The sequence below is a fragment of the Oryx dammah genome, unplaced genomic scaffold (assembly GCF_014754425.2).
Source record: "Oryx dammah isolate SB20612 unplaced genomic scaffold, SCBI_Odam_1.1 HiC_scaffold_22, whole genome shotgun sequence".
Taxonomy (NCBI): Eukaryota; Metazoa; Chordata; class Mammalia; order Artiodactyla; family Bovidae; genus Oryx; species Oryx dammah.
In genome coordinates this window covers 26,967,308-26,990,252 of record NW_024070206.1, presented here as the reverse complement: position 1 = coordinate 26,990,252, position 22,945 = coordinate 26,967,308, and the positions used below count along the sequence as shown (strand labels likewise).

The following is a 22,945-nucleotide window of genomic DNA, read 5'->3' as shown; positions in this document are numbered from 1 at the left end:
ATTTGAAACTAATATAATATTGAAAATGAACTATACTTCAACTTTAAAAATAATAATTAAAAAGTAAATCCACTTTTGTTATTTTCCATGATGTAGAGAAGCTATATTGTGAAAAAAGAGCCAGATTTAAAGTAACACTAGAAAGTAAAAAAAACTCTGAGATAAAAGTTACACATCAAAAAAAGAAAAGTTACACATCTTACATCATAGATATATTCCTATACATCTTGGTTGAATTAATGCTAAAAATAAAATGAGAACCACATCAATAAAGTATAATTAGAAATAATGGATGGTACAGAATAGGTATCAATAACTTACAAAGTGGATAATCCACAGTTGAATAATTGAGAGCTGATTTTATATCAGGTCCAGATCAATGACTCTAGAGAGAGTGAATCCTATTTTATTTCACAAAATAATTATTTTTGATAAATTGCATGGCATTCTTTAATGCCTGGTTTTAAAAATCTCTTCGTTAAGATGAATATTTTGAGAGTTAATAAAAAAGTGAAAGTTAACTTGTGAGAAGTTACTAAATGACAGCATATTAAAAAGTAGAGACATTACTTTGCCAACAAAGGTCCATACAGTCAAAGCTGTGGTTTTTCCAGTAGTCATGCACAGATGTGAAATTTGGACCATAAAGAAGGCTGATCACCAAAGAATTGATGCTTTTGAACTGTGGTGCTGGAGAACACTCTTGAGAGTCCCTTGGACTGCAAGGAGATCCAACCAGTCGATCCAAATGGAAATCTACCCTGAATATTCATTGTAAAGACTGATGCTCAAACTGAAGCTCCCATACTTTGGCCATCTGATGCGAAGAGCCAACTCATTAGAAAAGACCCTGATGCTGGGAAAGATTGAAGGCAGGAGGAGAAGAGGATGAGATGGTTGGATGACAGAGGATGAGATGGTTGGATGGCATCACTGATTTAAGGGACATGAGTTTGAGCAAACTCCAGGAGATGGTCAAGGACAGGGAAGCTTGGCACACTGTAGTCCATGAGGTTGCAAAGAGTTAGACACGACTGAGCGACTCAACAACAGCTAAATGAAAAAATGTTTCTTACTTAAACTAAACTATATAATCCTCAGCTAATTCTGTGATTTTTAAAAATTCCGTGATAATTTAAAATAAACTCGTATTTTAATTCCTTTATCTCAGAAGGAACTTTGCAGGTATGAAATACTCACCTAAAAGTGCATTTTTCCCATGATCATCTGGTAGGAATCGCTTGTCTACAGCACACACTAGGATGTGTTCAGGAAGGTTGGGAGACTTGGCCCCCACCAGGAGGAATCCTGCTGGGATGTCAATCTGTTCCATACACAGAGATACCAAACGCAAATCTTTGCCTGCTTGACAAAAACCTAGAAACCAATTAAAAAAAAAAAAAGAAAAAAGGACACAGTGGAATGTTTAGAGAGGTTGTAACTCCGCATCACCCATCTGGAGAGTAGATTTGCCTGTGGGAATCACTATGAAGGACTAAATTTAAAGTTCATATGCAAAGTGAAAGAAAATGAAGTCACTCAGTCGTGTCCGACTCTGCTACCCTATGGACTAGCCTACCAGGCTCCTCCATCCATGGCATTTTCCAGGCAAGGATACTGGAATGGGTTGCCATTGCCTTCTCCAGGATTGAACCCAGGGATTGAACCCCGGTATCTTGCATTGTAGGAAGCCGCTTTACCGTTTGAGCTACCAGGGAAGTCTCAAACACACATTTACCACACATGCTCTTCTGAGCAGAGCTAAAAAGATGCTCATGCTCAGTTGCCTCAGGGTCCAAATCTTTTCAACCCCATGGTCTGTAGCCCACCAGGTTCCTCTGTTCATGGGATTTCCCAGGAAAGATTACTGGAGTGGGTTGCCATTCCCTCCTCCAGGGGATCTTTCCGATCCAGGGATCGAACCCGTGTCTCCTGCATTGCAGGCAGATTCTTTACTCACTGAGCCATCAGGGAAGCCTAAAAACTTACTAAAAGGAGATATTTTCAACTGTTTTAGCCAACACTGATGGCTTTATATTTTCTCATCCACAAATAAGGAAATGATAAATATACAGGAAACTGACAAACGTACGTAATTTTATGTGCATATAATACAGTATTCTTAGTTTCAATGCAAATTCACTTCTCTAAGTCAGATTGATCATAGAACAAATGTTTTCTGTTTCACAAAGGAAGAGACTGAAGCTCAGAATTTAGTGAATCATAAATGAATGGATCAGAACCGGAACTCAGAACTGTTTAGGTTATTTTCACTAGATGAGACATCATAAGAAACGACAAAACCTTACATAACTGCTTTGTAACCATAAATTATTACCTTAATTCATTAGTTCATCATTTACTAAAAATGATTTGCAGATTTCCCTGGTGGTCCAGTGGTTAGGAATCTGCCTGCCAATGCAGGGGATGTGGTTTCAATCCCTGGTCTGGCAAGATTCCACATGCCACAGAACAACTAAGGCCACGGACCACTACTGAGCCCATGAGCTACAACTACTGAAGCCCACACATCTAGAGTCTGCTCTCCACAACAAGAGACGCCATTGGAATGAGAAGCCTGCCCAATATAAGGAAGAGCAGCCCCTTCTCGCCGCACCTAGAGAAAGCCTGCACATAGCAACAAAGACCCAGCACAGACAAAAATAAAGAAATAAAATTAAAATAAAATGATTTTCAACAAGTGCTGTCTTTGGCCTGGGGATAGAGCTGAACAGAATATGTCATCCTCTAAGAACTCACTTGTAGTCAACTGCAAGGATGTATAAGGAACTGGCAATTACAAGACAATATAACTCCATGGGAAACAGATGGGGAAACAGTGGAAACAGTGTCAGACTTTATTTTGGGGGGCTCCAAAATCACTGCAGATGGTGACTGCAGCCATGAAATTAAAAGATGCTTACTCCTTGGAAGAAAAGTGATGACCAACCTAGATAGTATATTCAAAAGCAGAGATATTACTTTGCTGACTAAGGTCTGTCTAGTCAAGGCTATGGTTTTTCCAGTGGTCATGTATGGATGTGAGAGTTGGACTGTGAAGAAGGCAGAGCGCTGAAGAATTGATGCTTTTGAACTGTGGTGTTGGAGAAGACTCTTGAGAGTCCCTTGGACTGCAAGGAGATCCAACCAGTCCATTCTGAAGGAGATCAGCCCTGGGATTTCTTTGGAGGGAATGATGCTAAAGCTGAAACTCCAGTACTTTGGCCACCTCATGTGAAGAGTTGACTCACTGGAAAAGACTCTGATGCTGGGAGGGATTGGGGGCAGGAGGAGAAGGGAATGACAGAGGATGAGATGGCTGGATGGCATCAGTGACTCGATGGACGTGAGTCTGAGTGAACTCCAGGAGTCGGTGATGGACAGGGAGGCCTGGCGTGCTGCGATTCATGGGGTCGCAAAGAGTTGGACATGACTGAGCGACTGAACTGAACTGAACTGATAACAGAGGACAGCTATGCTCTGCTACAAAGCACCAATCTCCAAGTCTTCTGGGAAATGATCCTCCCAACGCTCTAGTTATGGGATTCCCCTGGACAGCTGTGATATTCCAGACTGAGCTGGAGCTGGCATCTGGTCCAAGCTGGGCCACTGGAACATCCCACTTTTCTAGCCATAGTTGGGCATCTGACAGAAAACTGGACAATGGAGGATGGATGGCTAATTCCCACACACAACCCTGGGGAGAGTGCCATCATCGCCCAAAGCACAGTGGGCCAGAACCATGCCAGGCTCTCCGAGAATCAATGCATATTATGATGTTAGCCAAATGCCAACAAAAATTGAATGCCATCAGTGAGTATATGTTGGAGAAGGAAATGGCAACCCACTCCAGTGTTCTTGCCTAGAGAATCCCAGGGACAGGGGAGCCTGGTGGGCTGCCGTCTATGGGGTCGCACAGAGTCGGACACGACTGAAGCGACTTAGCAGCAGCAGCAGTGAGTATATGAGAAATAAATTTTAAAAAACAACCAAATATGGTATGAAGCTATGCTGCATAGGAATCAACTGTATGGTTTGGATCATTAAACTGTATAAGCAGACCGGATAAAACTAGAAAAAAGCCAGGAAATCAAAGGCTAGAATGAAAAAGACAATGGGGTTCAACTATTCCAAATTTGTAGATCCTCTTTTAAAACTAAAAACTCAAATGTAACTTCCAGTGTTCACAATTTGAGAAAAATAATATCAAATGTCATTGTGACTTCCTTAACAATTTGAATGAATTGGTATTTTTTTTATTCACAATATCATTTGTATTTATTTGAATAATCATTTATATATGGGTCATATTATTTATGCAGATTACAAACTTTTTTTTTTCTTTTTTTTTTTTGCCTATAGATGCATTGAACCCTTTAAAGAATCTGCTGTCTCCACCTCCATTAAGAGACAAAACTCTCAGGTTTGAAAGTTGGAAGTTGATGATATGATATGAAAGGCAGTTAAAATTTATGGGCACTTAACATAAGCCAGGTGGAGTGTTAAGCACTTCAGAGACTTTCTTATTTAATCCTCTCAACAATTCTAGCTAGGTATGACTATATCCCTTTCATACATGGAGAAATTAAAGCTCAGAGAGGTGAGAGTGTTTGTCCAGGCTTACATAATGAGTCCCATACTGTCGTGATGTGAGACATGGAACGTTTGCTATATAAAAACAGGCATAAAATGTATTAGTCAACTTGGAAAAAAAAAAAGCACTAAGAATAGTTATACTCCAGAGCCAAAACCATGAGGGGTTAACATAAATGTCTTTACCAAATTTTAAAATCCTAACCCTAGGCGGCTAAAAATAGAGACTTCCTGGAGGTCAGGTTAAATTAGAACACTGTGCTTCTGTTGCTGAAGGCACTGGTTCAGTCCCTGGTGGGGGAACTAGGATCCCACATGCTGTGCAGCCAAAAAAAAACCTCCTAAAAGAAGCAGTAAATTTCTTAATCAAAGGAATTATTAATTCATGTATAGACAGCAAATCTATCCCTAGTAGGTAGCACCATTATTACAACTTTCTCCAAAGGGCAAAACATAAACACCTTCAAAAAGGATGTAGATAATTCAGTGATGAGAGGTTTACGATTACTGATTGATTGAAACAGGAGATTTCTGCTTGAGGAGATTTCTCTATCACTAAGAAGTAGTACTACAAACTCTGAACTTACAGTCACTCCATATTAGAAAAAATACACAAGTCAGAACCAATCTGTACCAAACTGCATATTATTAAAAAGCAGAGACATCACTTTGCTGACAAAGGTCCGTATACTCAAAGCTATGGTTTTCCAATAGTCACGTACGGATGTGAGAATTGGATTGTAAAGAAGGTTGAGTGTCAAAGAATCGATACTTTCAAATTGTGGTGCTGAAGAAGACTTTTGAGAGTCACTTGGACAGCAAGGAGATCAAACCAGTCAATCCTAAAGGAAATCAATCCTGAATATTCATTGGAAAAACAGATGCTAAAGCTAAAGCTCCAATACTTTGTCCACCTGATGCAAAGAGCCAACTCATTGGAAAAGACCCTGATGCTGGGAAAGATTGAAGGCAAAAGGAGAAGGGGGTGTCAGAGGACGAGATGATTAGATAGCATCACTGACTCAATGAACATGATATTGAGCAAATTCCAGGAGATAGTGGAGGACAGGGAAGCCTGGAGTGCTGCAGTCAGAGTCGGACATGACTTAGCGACTGAACAACAAGAAGACTTTTAGAACATCAGAGCTATCTGGAATCTCAAGGTCATCTGATACAGGATTTTCCAAAGGGGAGTTATCAAAGTCCTGGGGATTCATAAAGGTTCTCCATGATACTGGAGAACTATACATGAAACTAAAATAGATAACATTACCAATTTCTAAAACCTAATAATTATTCTAATAGTCTACCTTTAAAGCAAAATGTTCTAAGGACATTCTATGCTATACATATAGGGATAGTAAACTCAGCACTCACTTGATTGAAGCCCATATCAATGTGTGGTTTTGATTATCCCACATTTTAAGATTGATTTTTATTATCAGTCACATGTATTGATATGTTGCTTAATATATACCCATAATAGGCTAGTGGTTAATAATGGGAAGCTTAGGGAACATAGATTGTGTTTGATGGACACGGTCATTTTACAAATGTGCCTAAGGTACTCTTTGCTAGACATGAAAGTTAGAGTCAACCTCATCCTCACTTATCAAATTATATAAAATGCACCAATATGCTTCTAGGACACCAAAAAAAAAAAAAAAGGCAATATTAAGGTAAAATTTTAGTGATTATAATCCAATTCAGGGCTTCCCCAGTAGCTCAGTGGTAAAGAATCCCTCTGCCAATGCAGGAGATGAGGGTTCAACCCCTTGGTCGAGAAGATCCCCTGGAGAAGGAAATGGCAACCCACTTCAGTATTCTTGCCTGGGAAATCCCATAGACAGAGGAGCCCGGCAGGCTACAGTCCCTGGGGTTGCGAAGAGTCAGACAAGACTTGGTAACTAAACAACGACAACAATCCAATTTGGCTTTTTGTGTAAGAAGGAAAAGCCTACTTCTTTCAGCAGCATATTATTTGCAGACAAATTCTGCAAAGAGCAGTCTGAAACTCTTTCCTCACATGGAGCAAAAATTATAAAAATAAATTAGAAAACCCTGGTAGCTTAACTGGTAAAGAATCCGCCTGCAATGCAGGAGACCCTGGTTCAATTCCTGGGTCAGGAAGATCCACTGGAGAAGGGATAGACAGCCCACTCCACTATGCTTGGGCTTCCCTGGTGGCTCAGATGGTAAAGAATCTGCCCACAATGCAGGAGACCTGGGTTCAATCCCTGAGTTGGGAAGATCCCCTGAAGAAGGGAATGGCTAACCACTCCAGTATTCTGGCCTGGAGAATCCCATGGACAGATGAGCCTGGCAGGCTACAGTCTATGGGGTCCCAAAGAGTTGACTGACTGAGTCGACATGACTAAGCGAATTTTACTTTTAATCCTAAAACGTAAAAATTCCAAAGTTTGGGGAATACAAGTGGATCCTGCCTTTTTTTGATGCTGGGAATATAAATACACTTGGCTCCCGTCCTCTGCCACTTCCCCTATCTGTCGGAAAAAGGGTTAACATTTTATTCTTGAATTTGTCAACAAAAGGTGCTTTTCCTTACACAACCAGTTTAAAGTAAATTAAACAGTAATTGCTACATGCTCAGTCATATCCAACTATTTATAAACCCATGGACTATAGCCCACCAGGCTCCTCTGTTCATAGAATTTTCCAGGCAAGGATACTGGAGCATGATGCCATTTCCTCCTTCAGGGGGATCTTTCCAACCCAGGAATCGAACGCACATCTCCTGTGTCCTGTGCACTGCAGGCGGATTCTTTACCTGCTGAGCCATCAGGAAATCCCTAAACAGCAACTAGAGGATAGAATGCAGACAGCTTTTTCTCATGCGTGAGTAATATCAAAGAGTAATTAGTATATTGATCTAAAATAAGTATTTTCTACTTAAAATTGATTCTTTATCACATGCCATGCAGTGACAGAATTAGTTTTTAAATTCCTAAGGGGTCCAAAAATTATGTATTACTATAAGAGATTTGTGAGTCAAAGACTGGGTAACACTAATCTATCCCTATCTCCAGTTTGTAGATGAGGAAACTGGGACCCATAAAGGTTAAGAAAACAGTCCAGGGTCAAATTCCCAGCAACCCAAGAAGTTGGGACCCAGGTCTCTTGACTTCAGGTTAGAGAGTTAACGTCACTCTGACCACAGACTAAAGGTTACTCTGACCACGAGACTGTCCCTGATCTGACGTAGGACACTCTCCTATGGCTTCTCCATTGCCTATCTTTGCTGAGTCTCATCACCTAGCTTTCTAGGCTGAATCCTTGGGGGCACTTGTCAGAGCAGTCCCTGCCAGCCACGGGCTCTGTCAGCATCCACCTATCTCACACCTACTGAAAGTGAATGTGTAGCTCAGTCGTGGCCAACTCTCTGGGACACCACGGACTGTAGCCCACCAGCCTCTTCTGTCCGTGGAAATTCTCCAGGTAAGAATACTGGAGTGGGTAGCCATTCCCCTTTCCAGGGAATCTTCCCCACTCAGGCATCAATCCAGGGGTCTCCCGCATTGCAGGCAGATTCTTTACTGTCTGAGCCACGAGGGAAGCCCTAAGGAATCCTCAAAATTCAGTTCTGCAAGTCACAAAGGTGTCCCTTTCTAATGAGCTTTCTCAAAGCAATACATTGCAGCCAAAGGGAGATTAAGGGGGGAAATTTAGTTTTCCCCCATTTTAGTTTGGGGCTAAACAGGAATAGAGTAGAGAAGACACAGTTCGTGTGCAAAATATCTGAAGAAAGCAGGATTTGCTCTGGAAGAAAGATGATTCCAACGTGATGTCTGTGGTATAAGGAAAACTACACAGTCCACTCAAGGTAAGAAGCACTAACAGCTTTCAGCACTTTAGCCCTTAAAGGTTTTCCCATTTATGATATGAGGACACCTAGAGGTGAAAACTTATAATCATTAAACAATGCCTGGATTCTAGGAGAAAAATTGTTCTCATAGGAGGAAGCAAACCTCTTCCTTTAATTTTTTTTTTTTTCCAAAAAGTGCCTGTGGGTTTCCTTGGTGGTCCAGTGGTTAAGAATCTACTTTGCATTGGAGGGGACACCAGTTTGATCCCTGGTCAGGGAAGATTCCCACATGTCAAGGGGCAACTAAGCCTGTGAGCCACAACCGCTGAGCCCTCATCCCCTAGAGTCCGTGATCCACAAAAGAGAAGTCATAGCAAGGAGAAGCCCACGCACCACAACTAGAGAGTAGCCCCTGCACACCACAATAAAGTCCACGTGAAGCAACAAGGACTCAGCACAGCCAAAACTTTAAAATAATGAATAAAAATTAAAAATAAACAACTGCTTGTTACAGTGAAAAGAGAAAATTTCTTCTTTTGTGTTAAAAAAAATAACTCATAATGATGGCAGCATATAAAAGGGGCACAAGAACCAACTGAAATTGCTACCAAGGGCTAAAACTGGAAAAAGTTAAACAAGAAAATAAAATAGTATTGGATTATAACCCCCAAATAAAATAAATATTCATGAATGAATATAAACAAATGACTGTAAATTCATAAATGAGGGAAAAGAGACAAACTTCCATGCAGTAGAATTCCAAATAATTTATGTAGCTACTCTGCCCTCAAGGATGTGGAGCCTAACTCCCCATTCCTTAAAAAGTGTAGGCTGAGTGTAGGGACTTTCTTTGACAGTATGGAGGGAGAGTGCAGCAGGGATGGGATACTCATGGGGAATGGAGATAACACTATCTCAGCCAGGTGATTAAGGTCAACATCACCACCCATAAATCATCTGAAAGTATGTGCCCTTGATATAGTAAGATGAAAATGACAATTTATCTCTGTGATCGTTCTTCACCAAACCCATATATAACCCCAGTCTCATCAGGAGAAAAACATCAAATTCCAATAGAAGGTCTAGAATACACCTGATCTATAATCTCTGAAACTATCAGGATCATCAAAAACAAAGGAAGTCTGAGGAACTGTCACAGCCAAGAGAAGCCTAAGGAGACACAACAGCTACATCTAATGTATTAATAGTAACCCAGACCAGTTCTATTGATTAACCTAGACAGCAAATTAAAAAGCAGAGATGTTACTTTGCCAACAAAGGTCCATCTAGTCAAAGCTATGGTTTTTCCAGTAGTCATGTATGGATGTGAGAGTTGGCCATAAAGAAAGCTGAGCGCCAAAGAATTGATGGTTTAGAACTGTGGTGTTGGAGAAGACTCTTGAGAGTCCCTTGGACTGCAAGGAGATCCAACCAGTCCATCCTACAGGAAATCAGTCCTGAATGTTCATTAGAAGGACTGATGCTGAAGCTGAAACTCCAATACTTTGGCCATCTGATGTGAAGAACCGACTTATGTGAAAAGACCCTGATGCTGGGAAAGATTGACGGCGGGAGGGAGGAGAAGGAGACAACAGAGGATGAGATGGTTGAATGGCATCACTGACTCGGACATGAGTTTGAGTAAACTCCAGGAGTTGGTGATGGACAGGGAGGCCTGGTGTGCTGCAATCCATGGGGTCGAAAAGAGTGGGACACAACTGAGCAACTGAACTAAACTGAAACCATTTCTGGATATTCCCCGGTGGCTCAAACAATAAACAGCCTGCCTGTAATACAGGAGACCAGGGTTCCATCCCTGGGTTGGGAAGATCCCCTGGAGAAAGAAATGGCTCCCTAGTCTTTTTGCCTGAAGAATCCCATGGACAGAGGAGGCTTGCAAGCTATGGTCCAGAGGGTTGCAAAGAGTCAGACATGACTGAGCGAACACTTTCAGATGGGTTCTGGAATAGAAAGAGGACAGTAGGTAGAAACTAAAGAATCCAAATAAACTATGGACTTTAGTCAGCACTAAAATTACTAATAATGTAACATGTTCACAATAGGGCAAACTGTAGGGACATACAGAAACGCTGTACTGTTTTCTCAATTTTTCTGTAAATCTAAAACTGTCCTTAAAAAAAATTAAGTCTAATAAGGAACAAATCTGTGGTTGCCAAGGAGCAGAGGAGTAACGTTGGGAGTTGGAGTTAGCAGGTGCAAACTAGCATGTAGAGAATGGATAAACAACCTCCTACTGTATAGCACAGGAAACTATATTCAATATCCTGTGATACATCATAATGGAAAAGAATACAAAAAAGAATGTGTATATATGTATAACTGAATCACTTTGCCATACAGCAGAAAGTAACACAACATTGTAAATGAACTAAATTTTTTTAAGTTCATTTTTTAAATGTCCTACTTTGTCTTTTTGCCTTTCAGTTAATCACCAACACAAGACTATAGGCAAATTAATTAAGAGGAAATAGGTGAGGAAATGAAGGCAAGGGTGAGTCCAGGGAAAGAGTCAGGAAGAAAGAAATCAATCCAAAGCCAGAAAAGGTTTCAAAATCAAAGAAAAGTTCCTCAGTTTACTTCATAGTTATTTTGAGAAGACGCTCACAAGAGTCTGGACTGTTTCCTACAAATCTTCATTCTTGGGACTCAGATCAGCTAATTATATACAAAATATATCATCAGGGACCCCCAATTAAGAAAAATATATATTATGCAAAGGGAATATTTAATTTAGCTTTTTTTAAAAAAGATTGAAAATAAGCTCTGTGCATCTGTAAAGAAGTAGCTAAAGAATCTACGAAATCTGATTCTATTTCAAGACTTATAGGATCTAAATATCTGGTATAGCAGATAGCTCTATTTCTTCACTATTTGAAATATGTCAGAATATTAATATAATAAATATTGTTGTTCAGTCACTCAGTCGTGTTCAACTCTTTGTGACCCCATGAACTGCAGCATGCCAGGCTTCCCTGTCCTTTGCCATCTCTCGGAGTTTGCTCAAATTCATATCCACTGAGTCGGTGATGCCATCCAACCATCTCGTCCTCATTAAATCTCAATTAAAACGTCAAATAAAATGGAGAAAGCTTAATACTCCCCTCTAGGGTAATTTTAAATTTCATCTGGACTAATCTTGAAAAAAAGATAGGATTTTTCTTTTAGAAGCCACTAGATGATCTGAGGGGAAATACCCTAAGGATGGTGTAAGCCTGATTACTGTACACAAGGAAAGAAAGATACGGAATGGGGTACAAACATAACAATTTATTGGACACACTTGCCCCTAAATAATTTCATTTTCTAAAAGTAATACTGACATGCTGCCTTAAAACCAAGACTCTTGCAGCAAATGATTTTAATTTTAAAGGAGTCCTAGTACAGAGCACTTCTTTGTAAACCTCATCTGCATTTTCCTTAAGAAAACAGCCAAGGTTTTCACTTCACAGAACCAGGATTTGCATTCTCCAATTATCTCCAACTTGAAGGTTACAGAGTAATCTAAGTGGGGGAGGGGAAAGTTTACTGAAACAGCTGTAAACACAAACTGAAGTAATCAAAGCCGTATTTGGAGGCTTAAAATTTGGTGGCCCTTTACCCCTTTAGACAATCAACTGCTTCCCAGTGGGGTAGAAACCTACCAATAATTTACATAAGAAATTAGCAACCAAAATTTACATCTGAATGGCAAACCCCAGAAGCCCATCAGGTGTTAAGTATCTGCTTATCTAAATTGCCTCTAAAAATAGCTTTACCTTCCTGTGAGTCTTAGGTAAATAGAAGATTTCCCATGTAGGGAAGCTGGTCTGCTGACACAAACCCAGATACTATATTGCCCTATTCCACTGTCAGTTTCATTAGGAAAATGTCGGGGCTGTTCTGCCTTTGAGTGAGAGGACTCTTAGAACTGCCTTAGAATGAACCACACTGAAAGAGCTGTGGACCAACTATAAACCATCAAGAGTGTGTGCTCAGCCATGTCCGAACTCTACAGCCCCATGGACTGTAGCCCACCAGGTGCTCTGTCCAGGGAATGTTCCTGTCAAGAATATTGGAGTCGGTTGCCATTTCCTTCTCCAGGGGATCTTCCCCACCCAGGGGTCAAACCCATGTCTCTTGAGTCTCCTGCATTAGCAGGTGGATGCTTTACCATGATCAGATTATGAACTCATTAGAAATCAGGCTGGGATAGCCAGGAAGCAGGACCATATACCATTAATGGAGGGAAGACAGTATAATTTGTTATGTGACAAAAACATGAAATATTGAAAATGTTTAAGTAGGATTTTCTTTTTTTAAAGTGTGGTTAAAAGCCTTTGTAGAAGAGGAGGCTGACAAGATAAGTAAAATGGTGTGATAAAAACATGTTCATTTTAATCTTCTATTGATAACAATATATTGGATGAATGTTCAAAATACATGGGAAAGGTAAATATTAAAACACATATCTCTGTTGTTGTTTTAAGAGTGGAACAGAAAGAAGTAGAGAGATCACTTTTGAGCAGCATTCTTGCAGGAAGTTCGTGAGGCATTGAAAAAGTCCTGAGCTAGGCCTAGGCTTGTCTTTGCCACATACCATGTCAGAGAAGTCATTCAATGGCTGAATCTCTCAGTCACCTGATCTATAAGATGGGGTGAAAATGCTTGTCTTTCTTAATAGACACCTGCTATGAAGTCACAGGAAATGGCAACCCACTCCAGTATTTTTGCCTGGAGAATCCCATGGACAGAGAAGCTTGGTGGGCTACAGTCCATGGGATCGCAGAGTTGGACACGACTGAGCGACTTCACTCTCATGAAGTCACAGGCAATAATGTGAGTGAAAGCATGATTACTCCTCATTCCTTTCTATAATTACTGATTTCCAGCCTTAAGCACCCAATCAATGATTAGAAACTAGCCAGACAAAATTAAAGGAACTGAAAAATAAAAAAGGAAACCCACCATCTGTAGTGCAAGACCCTTCAGGGGCAGGTTTCTGTGAATAGGGAATCGGTGGGCTATTTGAGTCTGACATATCTTCGTCATCTTCGTCATCTTCCATTTCATTTACTGTGAGGTTGTTAGAAAAATCCAGGCTTCCATTTTGGGTGTATCGGTGTACTAAGTCTTTATCCAGATCCTCCACCTTGGGTTTTACATCTGGGAAAGCAAATAAATCATAGCTAATTTAATAAAAAAGATGCATATGGGGAGATAGCCAAAAGAAAAATTCATAGTTCTGAAAAGATATCTGAGGACGGGGAGACAGGCATGGGTTAACATTTAACCCATGTATTTCAGAGATCCCCAGATCTAGAATTCCCACTTCTTTTAAAAGGCATGTAGAAATGTGTGGGATTGAGAAACTTACCTGCAGAGGAGAAAGGATGCTGGTCAGGATCCAGGTACAGCTGGGAAAAGATGGGTCGTGGTACCACACTACTACATCTCAGAGAGGCTTCAATGGAGTTGTGGAGAGCTTCTTCAAATCGAGCAGATTTCAGTTGCCCAGCATATGAATTCCCCATGGTCTATACCACCCCGCCAAAGAAAAAGAAAAAGGAGAAAGTTGACATTAGTAGAGGGTTATATGTCTGCAAAGTACACATAGAGCTGATATAAACTATACCCACATATCCTGTTACAATAGAAACTATATGAACTACACATTTCTTGAGATAACTTATCAATTTATCTATTCTATCACTTTTGCTTCTTGTCTTCAGAGTCCAAAGGGGCTTTCAAAAAGTTCCTTTAAGGGATCTTGTGTCTAAGCATCAAACCACAATAAGTGCTCTAAGTGAAGTTTCTCCAACTAGTAAATCAAGATTGACCTGTCAATCATGAAGCCCAGCACAGTGACAAGGGGGCCACACCTCCTCCTTAAACTGGTGAGTGGTGGGCTGCCATAACCCAAAGGAACACTATCAGTGGTTTCAGAGGAAATATCAAATTACTTCTCTCTCTACTAAGATTTTATTACCCTAGGAAGATTCTTCTCTGAAAAATTTAAAAAAAAAATGAAAGCTTTGTGATAATATATTTAATTGGTGAATTCCTAAAAGCAAGATTTGAGCCTTTTAAAATTCAAAGAACACATTCATGTATTATTAGTATTTATTTGAAAAACAATGCTGTATCTTTTGCTTAGTTTGAATCACAGTCTTATTTGGGACCTCAGAAAAGCATAGAATAAGAAGTTTTGATGCAATCGCCTTTACTTCTCATCAATAGTTACAAAAATTTCCATATATCTTAATAATAACTAAACTTATTGGGTGCTAATTATTAGCTATGCTAATGATTGGTCAAGGACCCCAAGACCCTTTCTGGGTTCCATGAGGTCAAAAGTCTTTTCAAACTATTATTAGGATATTATTTGCCTTTTTCATTCTCATTCTCTCAAACATTTACAGTGGAACTTTCTAGAGGCTATTTCATGAGTGACACCACAACAGATTGAAGGCAGAAGCTGACAGACTACTCTTTCTACTAATTTTTTTGGGGGGAAATACATTTATTTTCCATGCATAATGGGTTTATTGTTAACTTTTAAAGTTATTAAGTATTTTGAAATTTTCTTAGTTTTAATTTCTAATAAATATAATACACGTAACAAAATTCAATTGTTTTTAAGAGTGTAAAGAGGTAATGAGATGAAAAGTCAGCAAAATGTTGGGCTAGGGAATATACCAGGTACTTCCTAAAAATTATTTTATTTAATCCTCAGTATTCCAGTGGTCATGTATGGATATGAGAGTTGGACTGTGAAGAAAGCTGAGCGCTGAAGAATTGATGCTTTTGAACTGTGGTGTTGGAGAAGACTCTTGAGAGTCCCTTGGACTGCAAGGAGATCCAACCAGTCCATCCTAAAGGATATCAGTCCTGGGTGTTCTTTGGAAGGACTGATGCTAAAGCTGAAACTCCAGTACTTTGGCCACCTCATGTGAAGAGTTGACTCATTGGAAAAGACTCTGATGCTGGGAGGGATTGGGGGCAGGAGGAGAAGGGAACGACAGAGGATGAGATGGCTGGATGGCATCAGTGACTCGATGGACGTGAGTCTGAGTGAACTCCAGGAGTTGGTGATGGACAGGGAGGCCTGGCGTGCTGCGATTCATGGGGTCGCAAAGAGTCGGACACGACTGAGCGACTGAACTGAACTGAACTGATTCTGAAGTAAGGCTTCCCAGGTGATGCTTGTGGTAAAGAATCCATCTGCCAATGCAGGAGACGCAAGATATGTGCATTTGATCCCTGGGTTGGGAAGCTTCACTAGAGGAGGAAAGCGCAATGCACGCCAGTATTCTTGCCTGGGAAATCTCATGGACAGAGGAGCTTGGTGGGGCTAGAGTCCATGGGATAGCAAAGAGTTGGACATGACTGAGCAATTAAGCACACACATATATATCAAGTAATTATAGTGTATACCTAAAACTAATGCAATGTTATATATCAACTATATCTCAGTAAAACTGGAAAAAATAAATTACTAGGCTTTTCTTATGATAAGTACATGTGCCAAAGTATACATATAATACTCAAAGTTGTAAGTTGAAGAAAATCAACAAAGCCTCTCAAGTGAAATTTTCCTGAAATACCAAGGTTTTTTTTTTAAGGTTTCAGGAGTAGTATTATGATATTCTTAAAGAATTAAGTTTACAGATTTTAGAATTAAAACATGAAATTTTAATTTCATGTTTTCTATCTTCTGTAACAATTTGAAGATAGGATTCAAACAGGAATTACTAAAATATATGAAACAGGTAATCAAAAACCAAGGTTTTGTTCAAACTTGTAAAACCCTACCAGAACAAGTATAAACATTCAATTTTTCTACAGCAATTTATTTTTCAACAGAACCACACACAATCAAAACAGAGTGGAGGTTGGTAGAGAAATATACCATGTCACTAGTATACACGTCTAAGTCAAAATCCAATGGCCATTTGACCTTTTTTCCTCACTGAAGGGAGAAAAATATGAGGAAGTAGCATGGTTACTCATGGGATTTCTTACTGTGGAAAACAATAGAATAACTTCAAAGGTGGACCTTTAGCCTTTCTCCAGAGCACCAAATGCCTGAAAATCTTGCCTCTTCTTAATCTATTACCTGCTCAACAAGTTATCTTCCTTTCATCACTGAAAACCTACATTCTCCAAGGGACCTTTTTAGTTGAATAAAGAAGTACTCAACTATACATGGAAGATTACATAATCTTAATCCCTTCAATTTATACACAGTTTAAGGAGTAATATGATAGATATGGCAAATAAATATTGTGCTGGTTAAACTATTAAATCAATATAAACAGAGGTGATCCAGTTTCACTATCATAGAAGATACACAGAATATAGGAGCATAACCCTGGGAAATGCTCAGATGAAGACAACAGTAAGTTCCCATGGAACAGCCTTGGGAGAGCAAAAAGAAGGGCCTGACTATTCCAGATGAAAACATAACCAGGCAGTTTTAATTATTAATGATAATTATAAGGTGAAGAATGACAAAACTGACCCCGATCTTCTTCGGTGCTGAGTGTCAAGTTCTTCATTGACAGTTCAGTGCTACCCAAAGAAGTGCAGAGGTCAAAAGAAGAATTTTTAGTGCGATGTATTCTTAGTGTCTTGGAGAAGAAAATGGCAACCAACTCCAGTATTCTTGTCTGGAAAATCCCATGGACAGAGGAGCCTGGTGGGCTAGAGTTCATGGGGTTGTAAAGACTCAGACACGACTGAGCAAATGAGCATTCTTAATATCATATGCTGTACATAATATTTAGGGTCACTGAAATCACTGGCCTTATCCACCTAGACTACTAAATCTCTTCCTCTGAATCTCAAAGAGCCCCCAGGCATAACATCCCACTGAAAGTGAAGAAACTGTAGTCATTTCAGTTATGTCCGACTCTTTGTGACCCCATGGACTGTAGCCCACCAGGCTCCTCTGTCCATAGAATTCCCCAGGCAAGAATACTGGAGTGGGTAGCCATTCCCTTCTCCAGGGGATCGTCCTGACCCAGGGATCCAACATGGGTCTCCCACACTGCAGGCAGATTCTTTACTGTCTGAGACATCAGGGAAGCCCAACATCCCACTGAAAGTCAGTGTAAATAAATCTAACTTCAGGTCAGAAAATGGAGAAATACTTTTTAGAATCAGTTGTTAAATGAAATACAAGAACAGACTGTGACTTCCGTACAAAGGCACATATTTTATGTCTCTGGCTGTCATTGCCTGTGAGACTGCACTATATTGCTTTCCCATGTTTCCTTTTATTGTTGTGAAATTACACAGAGAAAATTATATTAATTGTCTTGGCATAGCACCACAGACCTCTGAGATGAGAATAGGCACTCTTGGGGTAATCTCTAAAAAAAGGTATGGTACCCTATATGAGCTCTTTCAGCACCATAATTAATTGCTGAAAATGCAAGTGGGATCAAGCGCAAACCACCAAGACAGTGTAGTTTGGTGTCTTTCTACTCTTCCTTTACCCCTTCTCTACAGAAGGACAGGGGCTTCCCAGGTCCAAAAGTGGTAAAGAATCTGCCTGCCAATCAGCAGACACAGGTTCAGTCCCTGGGTCGGGAAGATCCCCTGGAGAAGGAAATGGCAACCACACCAGTATTCTTGCCTGGGAAATCCCATGGACAGAGGAGCCTGGCGGGTTACAGTCCATGGGGTGGCAAAGAGCTGGACACAACTAAAGTAACTAAGCATGCATTCACATCATTATTAGTAACACAGGGAATGGTCATAGTGGTGGTCTTGGTGTTGATGGTAGTAGCAGTAATTGTCATCACTGTCATTGTCAAGAAATCTGAAAGGAAACATTCTTTGTCAAACCACGATAATCACAGTAACATAGGGGAACTTAGTAACCGCCAGGAAAATACAATTACTGCCTCCATTTTTAGGAGAACCAAGGTCTAGAGAAGTTCAGGAACTTGCCCAAGGTCATACTATGAGGAAAAGGCCAAGACAGGAGTGGAATCTAATCAGTTTGTCTGCAGCAGACGTCTTAGGTTATCTAATCACGTATGCCATTCAGTAGTTAAAACACCTACAATAATGACCCAGTTGGGAAATATGCATATTATGTAAATGCCTCCTAAATTGTGAAGCCAAGCCAAAATAAATAAATAAAAATCAAGGAAAAAGAGCTTTGTTTGCTGATTTTTCCTTGTCTACCCATCTGCTCAGATGCTCATTCATGTCCGACTCTTTGCAACCTTATAGACCATAGCCCACCAGGCTCCTCTGCCCATGGAATCCTTCCTTCCAGCAACAATACTGGAGTTGTGTGCCATTTCCTCCTTCAGGGAATCTTCCCAACCCAAGGATCGAACCTGAGTCTCTTACGGCTCCTGCACTGGCAGGTGGATTTTTTTTTAAACAATAGTGCGTCTACATATTCCGGGGCTGCAAAACAAGGCTGAAATGCGAGTTTTAATGTTGGATACCGGACAAACAGTCACAAAGACAAGCAACAATTTAAAAAATTGAAACAAAATAAAAACACCACTTCTCCTATCAGTGAAAAAACCCAAACCTCACTGTAAATGTTAGATGAAAGATAGATATGAACAGAGAGTTAAGTACTTCACAAAGAATAACAGAATTGCCCTCGGTGTCTTTAGGGGTTTGGTTCTAGGACTCTGGTGGAGACCAGTATCCGCGGATGCCTGAGTCCCTTACATAAAAACACTAGTACAGCCTTCTGAACCAATGATCAAGTTTAATATCACTTTTTTTAGTATCAAAAATGAGGCAATGAGATACTGTAGGCCTCCCCATGGGAAACAGCATGAAGCATACACAAACCACCTAGGACTTATTCCTGCCAAAGGGGGTAAGGAATGTAGTCAAACTCTAACTTCCATTTATGGGATGAAGGACTAAGTTAAATGAAACCACATGGAAACAAGCAGATTCAGAAAGAGGGACAAGTAGACAGAGCAGTAATCCGGTTTCTGAAAGGAGGCAAGGTTATCTAGTTTGTAAGTGATGGAACCAGAATTCAAATTTTGACTCAAAAGCCTGTTTTTTTCCCCTGCTAAACGAAGCTATCTGAAGTAGAAAAAAATGTGAGTGAAAATGATACATTCTGTTTGTGTGTACTTGTTTTTTATTTGAATTTTTTTTTAGGCACAATTCATTGACTATGTGCCAGGCGTAGTACTAAATAGAAAGCTTTGAATAACTTAAGAATTATTACTTATCTTTTTCTCTATAGATGTTGTCACCTACTTTCCAAAGTTTAACAATCATCCACCCAGCCAGATAGCATTTATAAAAATCCTACTATTGAAGTAGTTAAGCACACAGGGTCTGGAGTCACATGGTCTTAATTCAAATCCTGCAGCTACCACCCTGTATGATACTGGGCAAGTTACTTAATCTCTCATCTGTAAAATGGGGCAATACACTCAGTATCATAGATTTCTGTGAGAATACATAAGATTTTATGTTTTTAGAATAGTGCCTGGCACAAAATAAATGTGCAGAAAATTTTAGAAGTACTATGTATTGTTTTCTTTTTTTTGTAAGCTTGGTGCTATGTTGAGTATACTAAGAAAAGTTGAGACGTATCTCCTTGTATATTTTGGAGGCAGTGTTCTAGCAACAAATGACCACCAATGTAAAAGTTCCCAAAACCGGTATTTGGTGATATATATAATTCACTTATTAAACTTTACAATCATATATTCACATCATTATTGCCTCTTACAGCTATCAGATTCTTTGGCTTCGTATAAAAAATTTTTGTTTAAGGCATTACTGTTTAATGCCTTGTTTAAAGCATTACTGTTTAATGCCTGTTAACACACCCTTGCTCTGTTAAACATATTCGCTGATGAGAGAGATACTATGTGATTATTGGACCAAGAAATCAAACATGGTTCTTGCAAGTTCTCAAAGAGTCTGTAATTCAAAATTAAAAACAAGCATATAGTTACAGTTCTTTTATGCTCTTTTCTCATTTTATGTATTCTTTTAAACTGATATTTGTTGCTCTAGTATCTGACTTTCCCATTACACTGCAACCACTTGGGGCAAAACACTATATTTACAACTGGAGTTGAATTTAAACAAAAAAGAATACATTGAGCTTTTTTTGTCTTGCTCAATTATTCAGTAAACAGGTTTGAAGAGATATTCTGTCTTGTCAAGCACACTGCAAAAAAAGCACAAAATTTATGATGCATTCAAAACAAAAGTGTTCTATTTCATTTTTAGTCATTCTCCTTGCTGAAAATCTTTAGAAAATGCAAACAAATTAAAAGACAAAATTTTGAGCCTCCTTTAATAGTTCTGTACATTTAAACCTGGGTGACTCTCCTTGGGCAGTTTCTGAAGCCAAAAGTATTTTAAGTACTGAAATAAAAACCTAGCCCTAGTTACTTTATTCTAAGATTAACTGTTTTTAACCAATATACTTAGGGATATGTAATATGTCCTGAATTGTCATAGAAATGCTTAGTGTTATATGTGAACTAATTTCATAATGATTATATAAAAGCTGTCATAATTAAAAGATAAGGGATAATGCTATCTTTTCCTTTCTGACAGGGAGTTACATGTTACTACTGGAAATTTTTACTTTCTTCCTCGGAATACCAGAAATTCTTCTGTAAAATAAACACATCTCGTCAAGACCCTCTGGAACTAGTATAATTATCAGAGGCAATTGCTGTGTCAGATCAAAGAAACAAAACAATAATAGGCAACGTGTGACCTCTACCATGTCGCCAGAGACCAATTTTTCAACAGGCAGAAGAGTCAATAATCCAGAACAGAAAACATTAAATAACCAGAAATGCTTCCAAAGTGTGGCTTAGCACATCCATCAAGGCTGCCACATTCAGAGAGTTCTGAGTCTCTGTGGTTTCTGAGGACAAACTTCTGGGGATTTATCACAACAGTCATTAAAATCTGCATAAAGCACCAGAGGCAAAAACCAATTTCCCAAATGCAGAGTTGAATTTCAAAAGATATTACGATAATTTTCCAAAGGTCATAGGATGCTTTAACCAGTAGAGTGGGAAGAACACAGATGATTCAATAATTTCCATATAACATTCACCTTATTTTTCTTTATTTACCTGCCCCCATTCTGTTTGGAAAGCAGGCAAAGAACGTTAACCAGATAAATATAATTAGTAAGAACACCTTAAAGACTTCTGCAGGTTTTTTGTTTTGTTTTGGTAATACTGGGTCACTAATTCCAAAAACAGGGCTTTGGTCTCCTTTGTAATGTATGTAGTTGACTGACTGATAAGAATCATAAGGGTACAAAGAGGGGTAAAGAAATTCTCATTCATGTAATGATAGAAATACATTTAAAATGCACTTTGAAAAAGCACCACGAATAAAACTGCGCCTTGGTAAAGCAAAATCTGATTGATTTTCTTAGCCACTACTGCAATGTCTTCTTTCAAAATCAGATGTGAATTAGGGACTGAACACACACGTATTTGAATTGTTTAACTTGCAAACACTCATTCTACTGGTGATTTAGAGACTAATAAAAGAAGGGCTTAGCATAAAGGAAAAAGCCCTGGATATGCAAAGCCACTGTGAACAACATTCAGTTCTTGCATAGATGTATTACTGTTGCTTCCTTCATCTTTCCACTCTGTCATTTGCCCTATCTTTCCATCTTCTTATCTTATTAACATTGTTAATTCTGTTTGTCAGTTTTGCCACAATTTCAGCTACTTAAAACAGCTGTGGGTTTTCCCTAGGCAATTATCAGTCACTACACTTAGGTTTCTAAATTAGTTGTTGAAAGGCACTTTAACCTTGGGAAAATAGACACAGAGCACGCTGCCTCATTAAGCCTTACGTTTATGTGCATGTGGCTTTAAAACAAAAACTTATTTTAAAGCATTAAAAAATCACACACACAAGTAATTCGAAAATGTTTAACAAAGCCTATTCTGTACTATTCATCACTTTATCTTTCCCCCTTTACAATACAGATGGCAATACACACACTCTACGTCTATGTACATGTATAGAGTATATAAACTGGGACATCAAAATATTGCCAAATTCCTCTTTTACTACCTGTCTGCCAGGTGGCAACACCTGTGGAAAGTCTCCACAATCATGTAAGTGGTATCTTGAGGTCATGGCAAAGAAAGTTCTTCCCACATGCAGATTTCTACCCCACCACCCCACTCCCGCCTCCTCTTTCTCCATTTCCCTCCAAAGAGAAAATTCTGTATTTCTATTCGCTTTTCTTCTTCTCCCCTCCTGACTCTTACTACCACAAAATGTGGTTTTCTCCTTACTACCACAAAATGTACCAGAAGCACAGTCAGGGAGAAACCCCACGCTTAAGGTTATTCATCGGCTGATACCCATTTCTATGAAATACAACTAAATTAAAAACAAAATTCTGTAATCCAAAAATAAATGACACTTCATGAGCCGCTTATTCCTTTTATGTTAAAATAAACTCAAAGAACTTTCCAGAGTTAACTTTTGGTGTTTTTAAAGGTTTATACTATTCTG

General features: G+C 39.3%; 1 protein-coding gene across 2 annotated transcripts in view; it reads right to left on the bottom strand.

The window, feature by feature from the left end:
- Positions 1 to 22,945, bottom strand: part of GREB1L (GREB1 like retinoic acid receptor coactivator) — a 122,138-nt gene that overhangs the window by 97,550 nt on the left and 1,643 nt on the right. The window contains exons 2-4 of one of the 2 annotated variants that reach the window (XM_040264709.1): positions 13,791 to 13,950; positions 13,382 to 13,579; positions 1,201 to 1,377 (exon numbers count right to left, since the gene is read on the bottom strand). In XM_040264709.1, the coding sequence (XP_040120643.1) occupies positions 1,201 to 1,377; positions 13,382 to 13,579; positions 13,791 to 13,947 (532 nt within the window). In that variant the 5' untranslated portion in view covers positions 13,948 to 13,950. Of the gene's footprint in view, positions 1 to 1,200; positions 1,378 to 13,381; positions 13,580 to 13,790; positions 13,996 to 22,945 lie in introns of those variants that run through there. The other variant, XM_040264710.1, reaches the window with a different exon arrangement.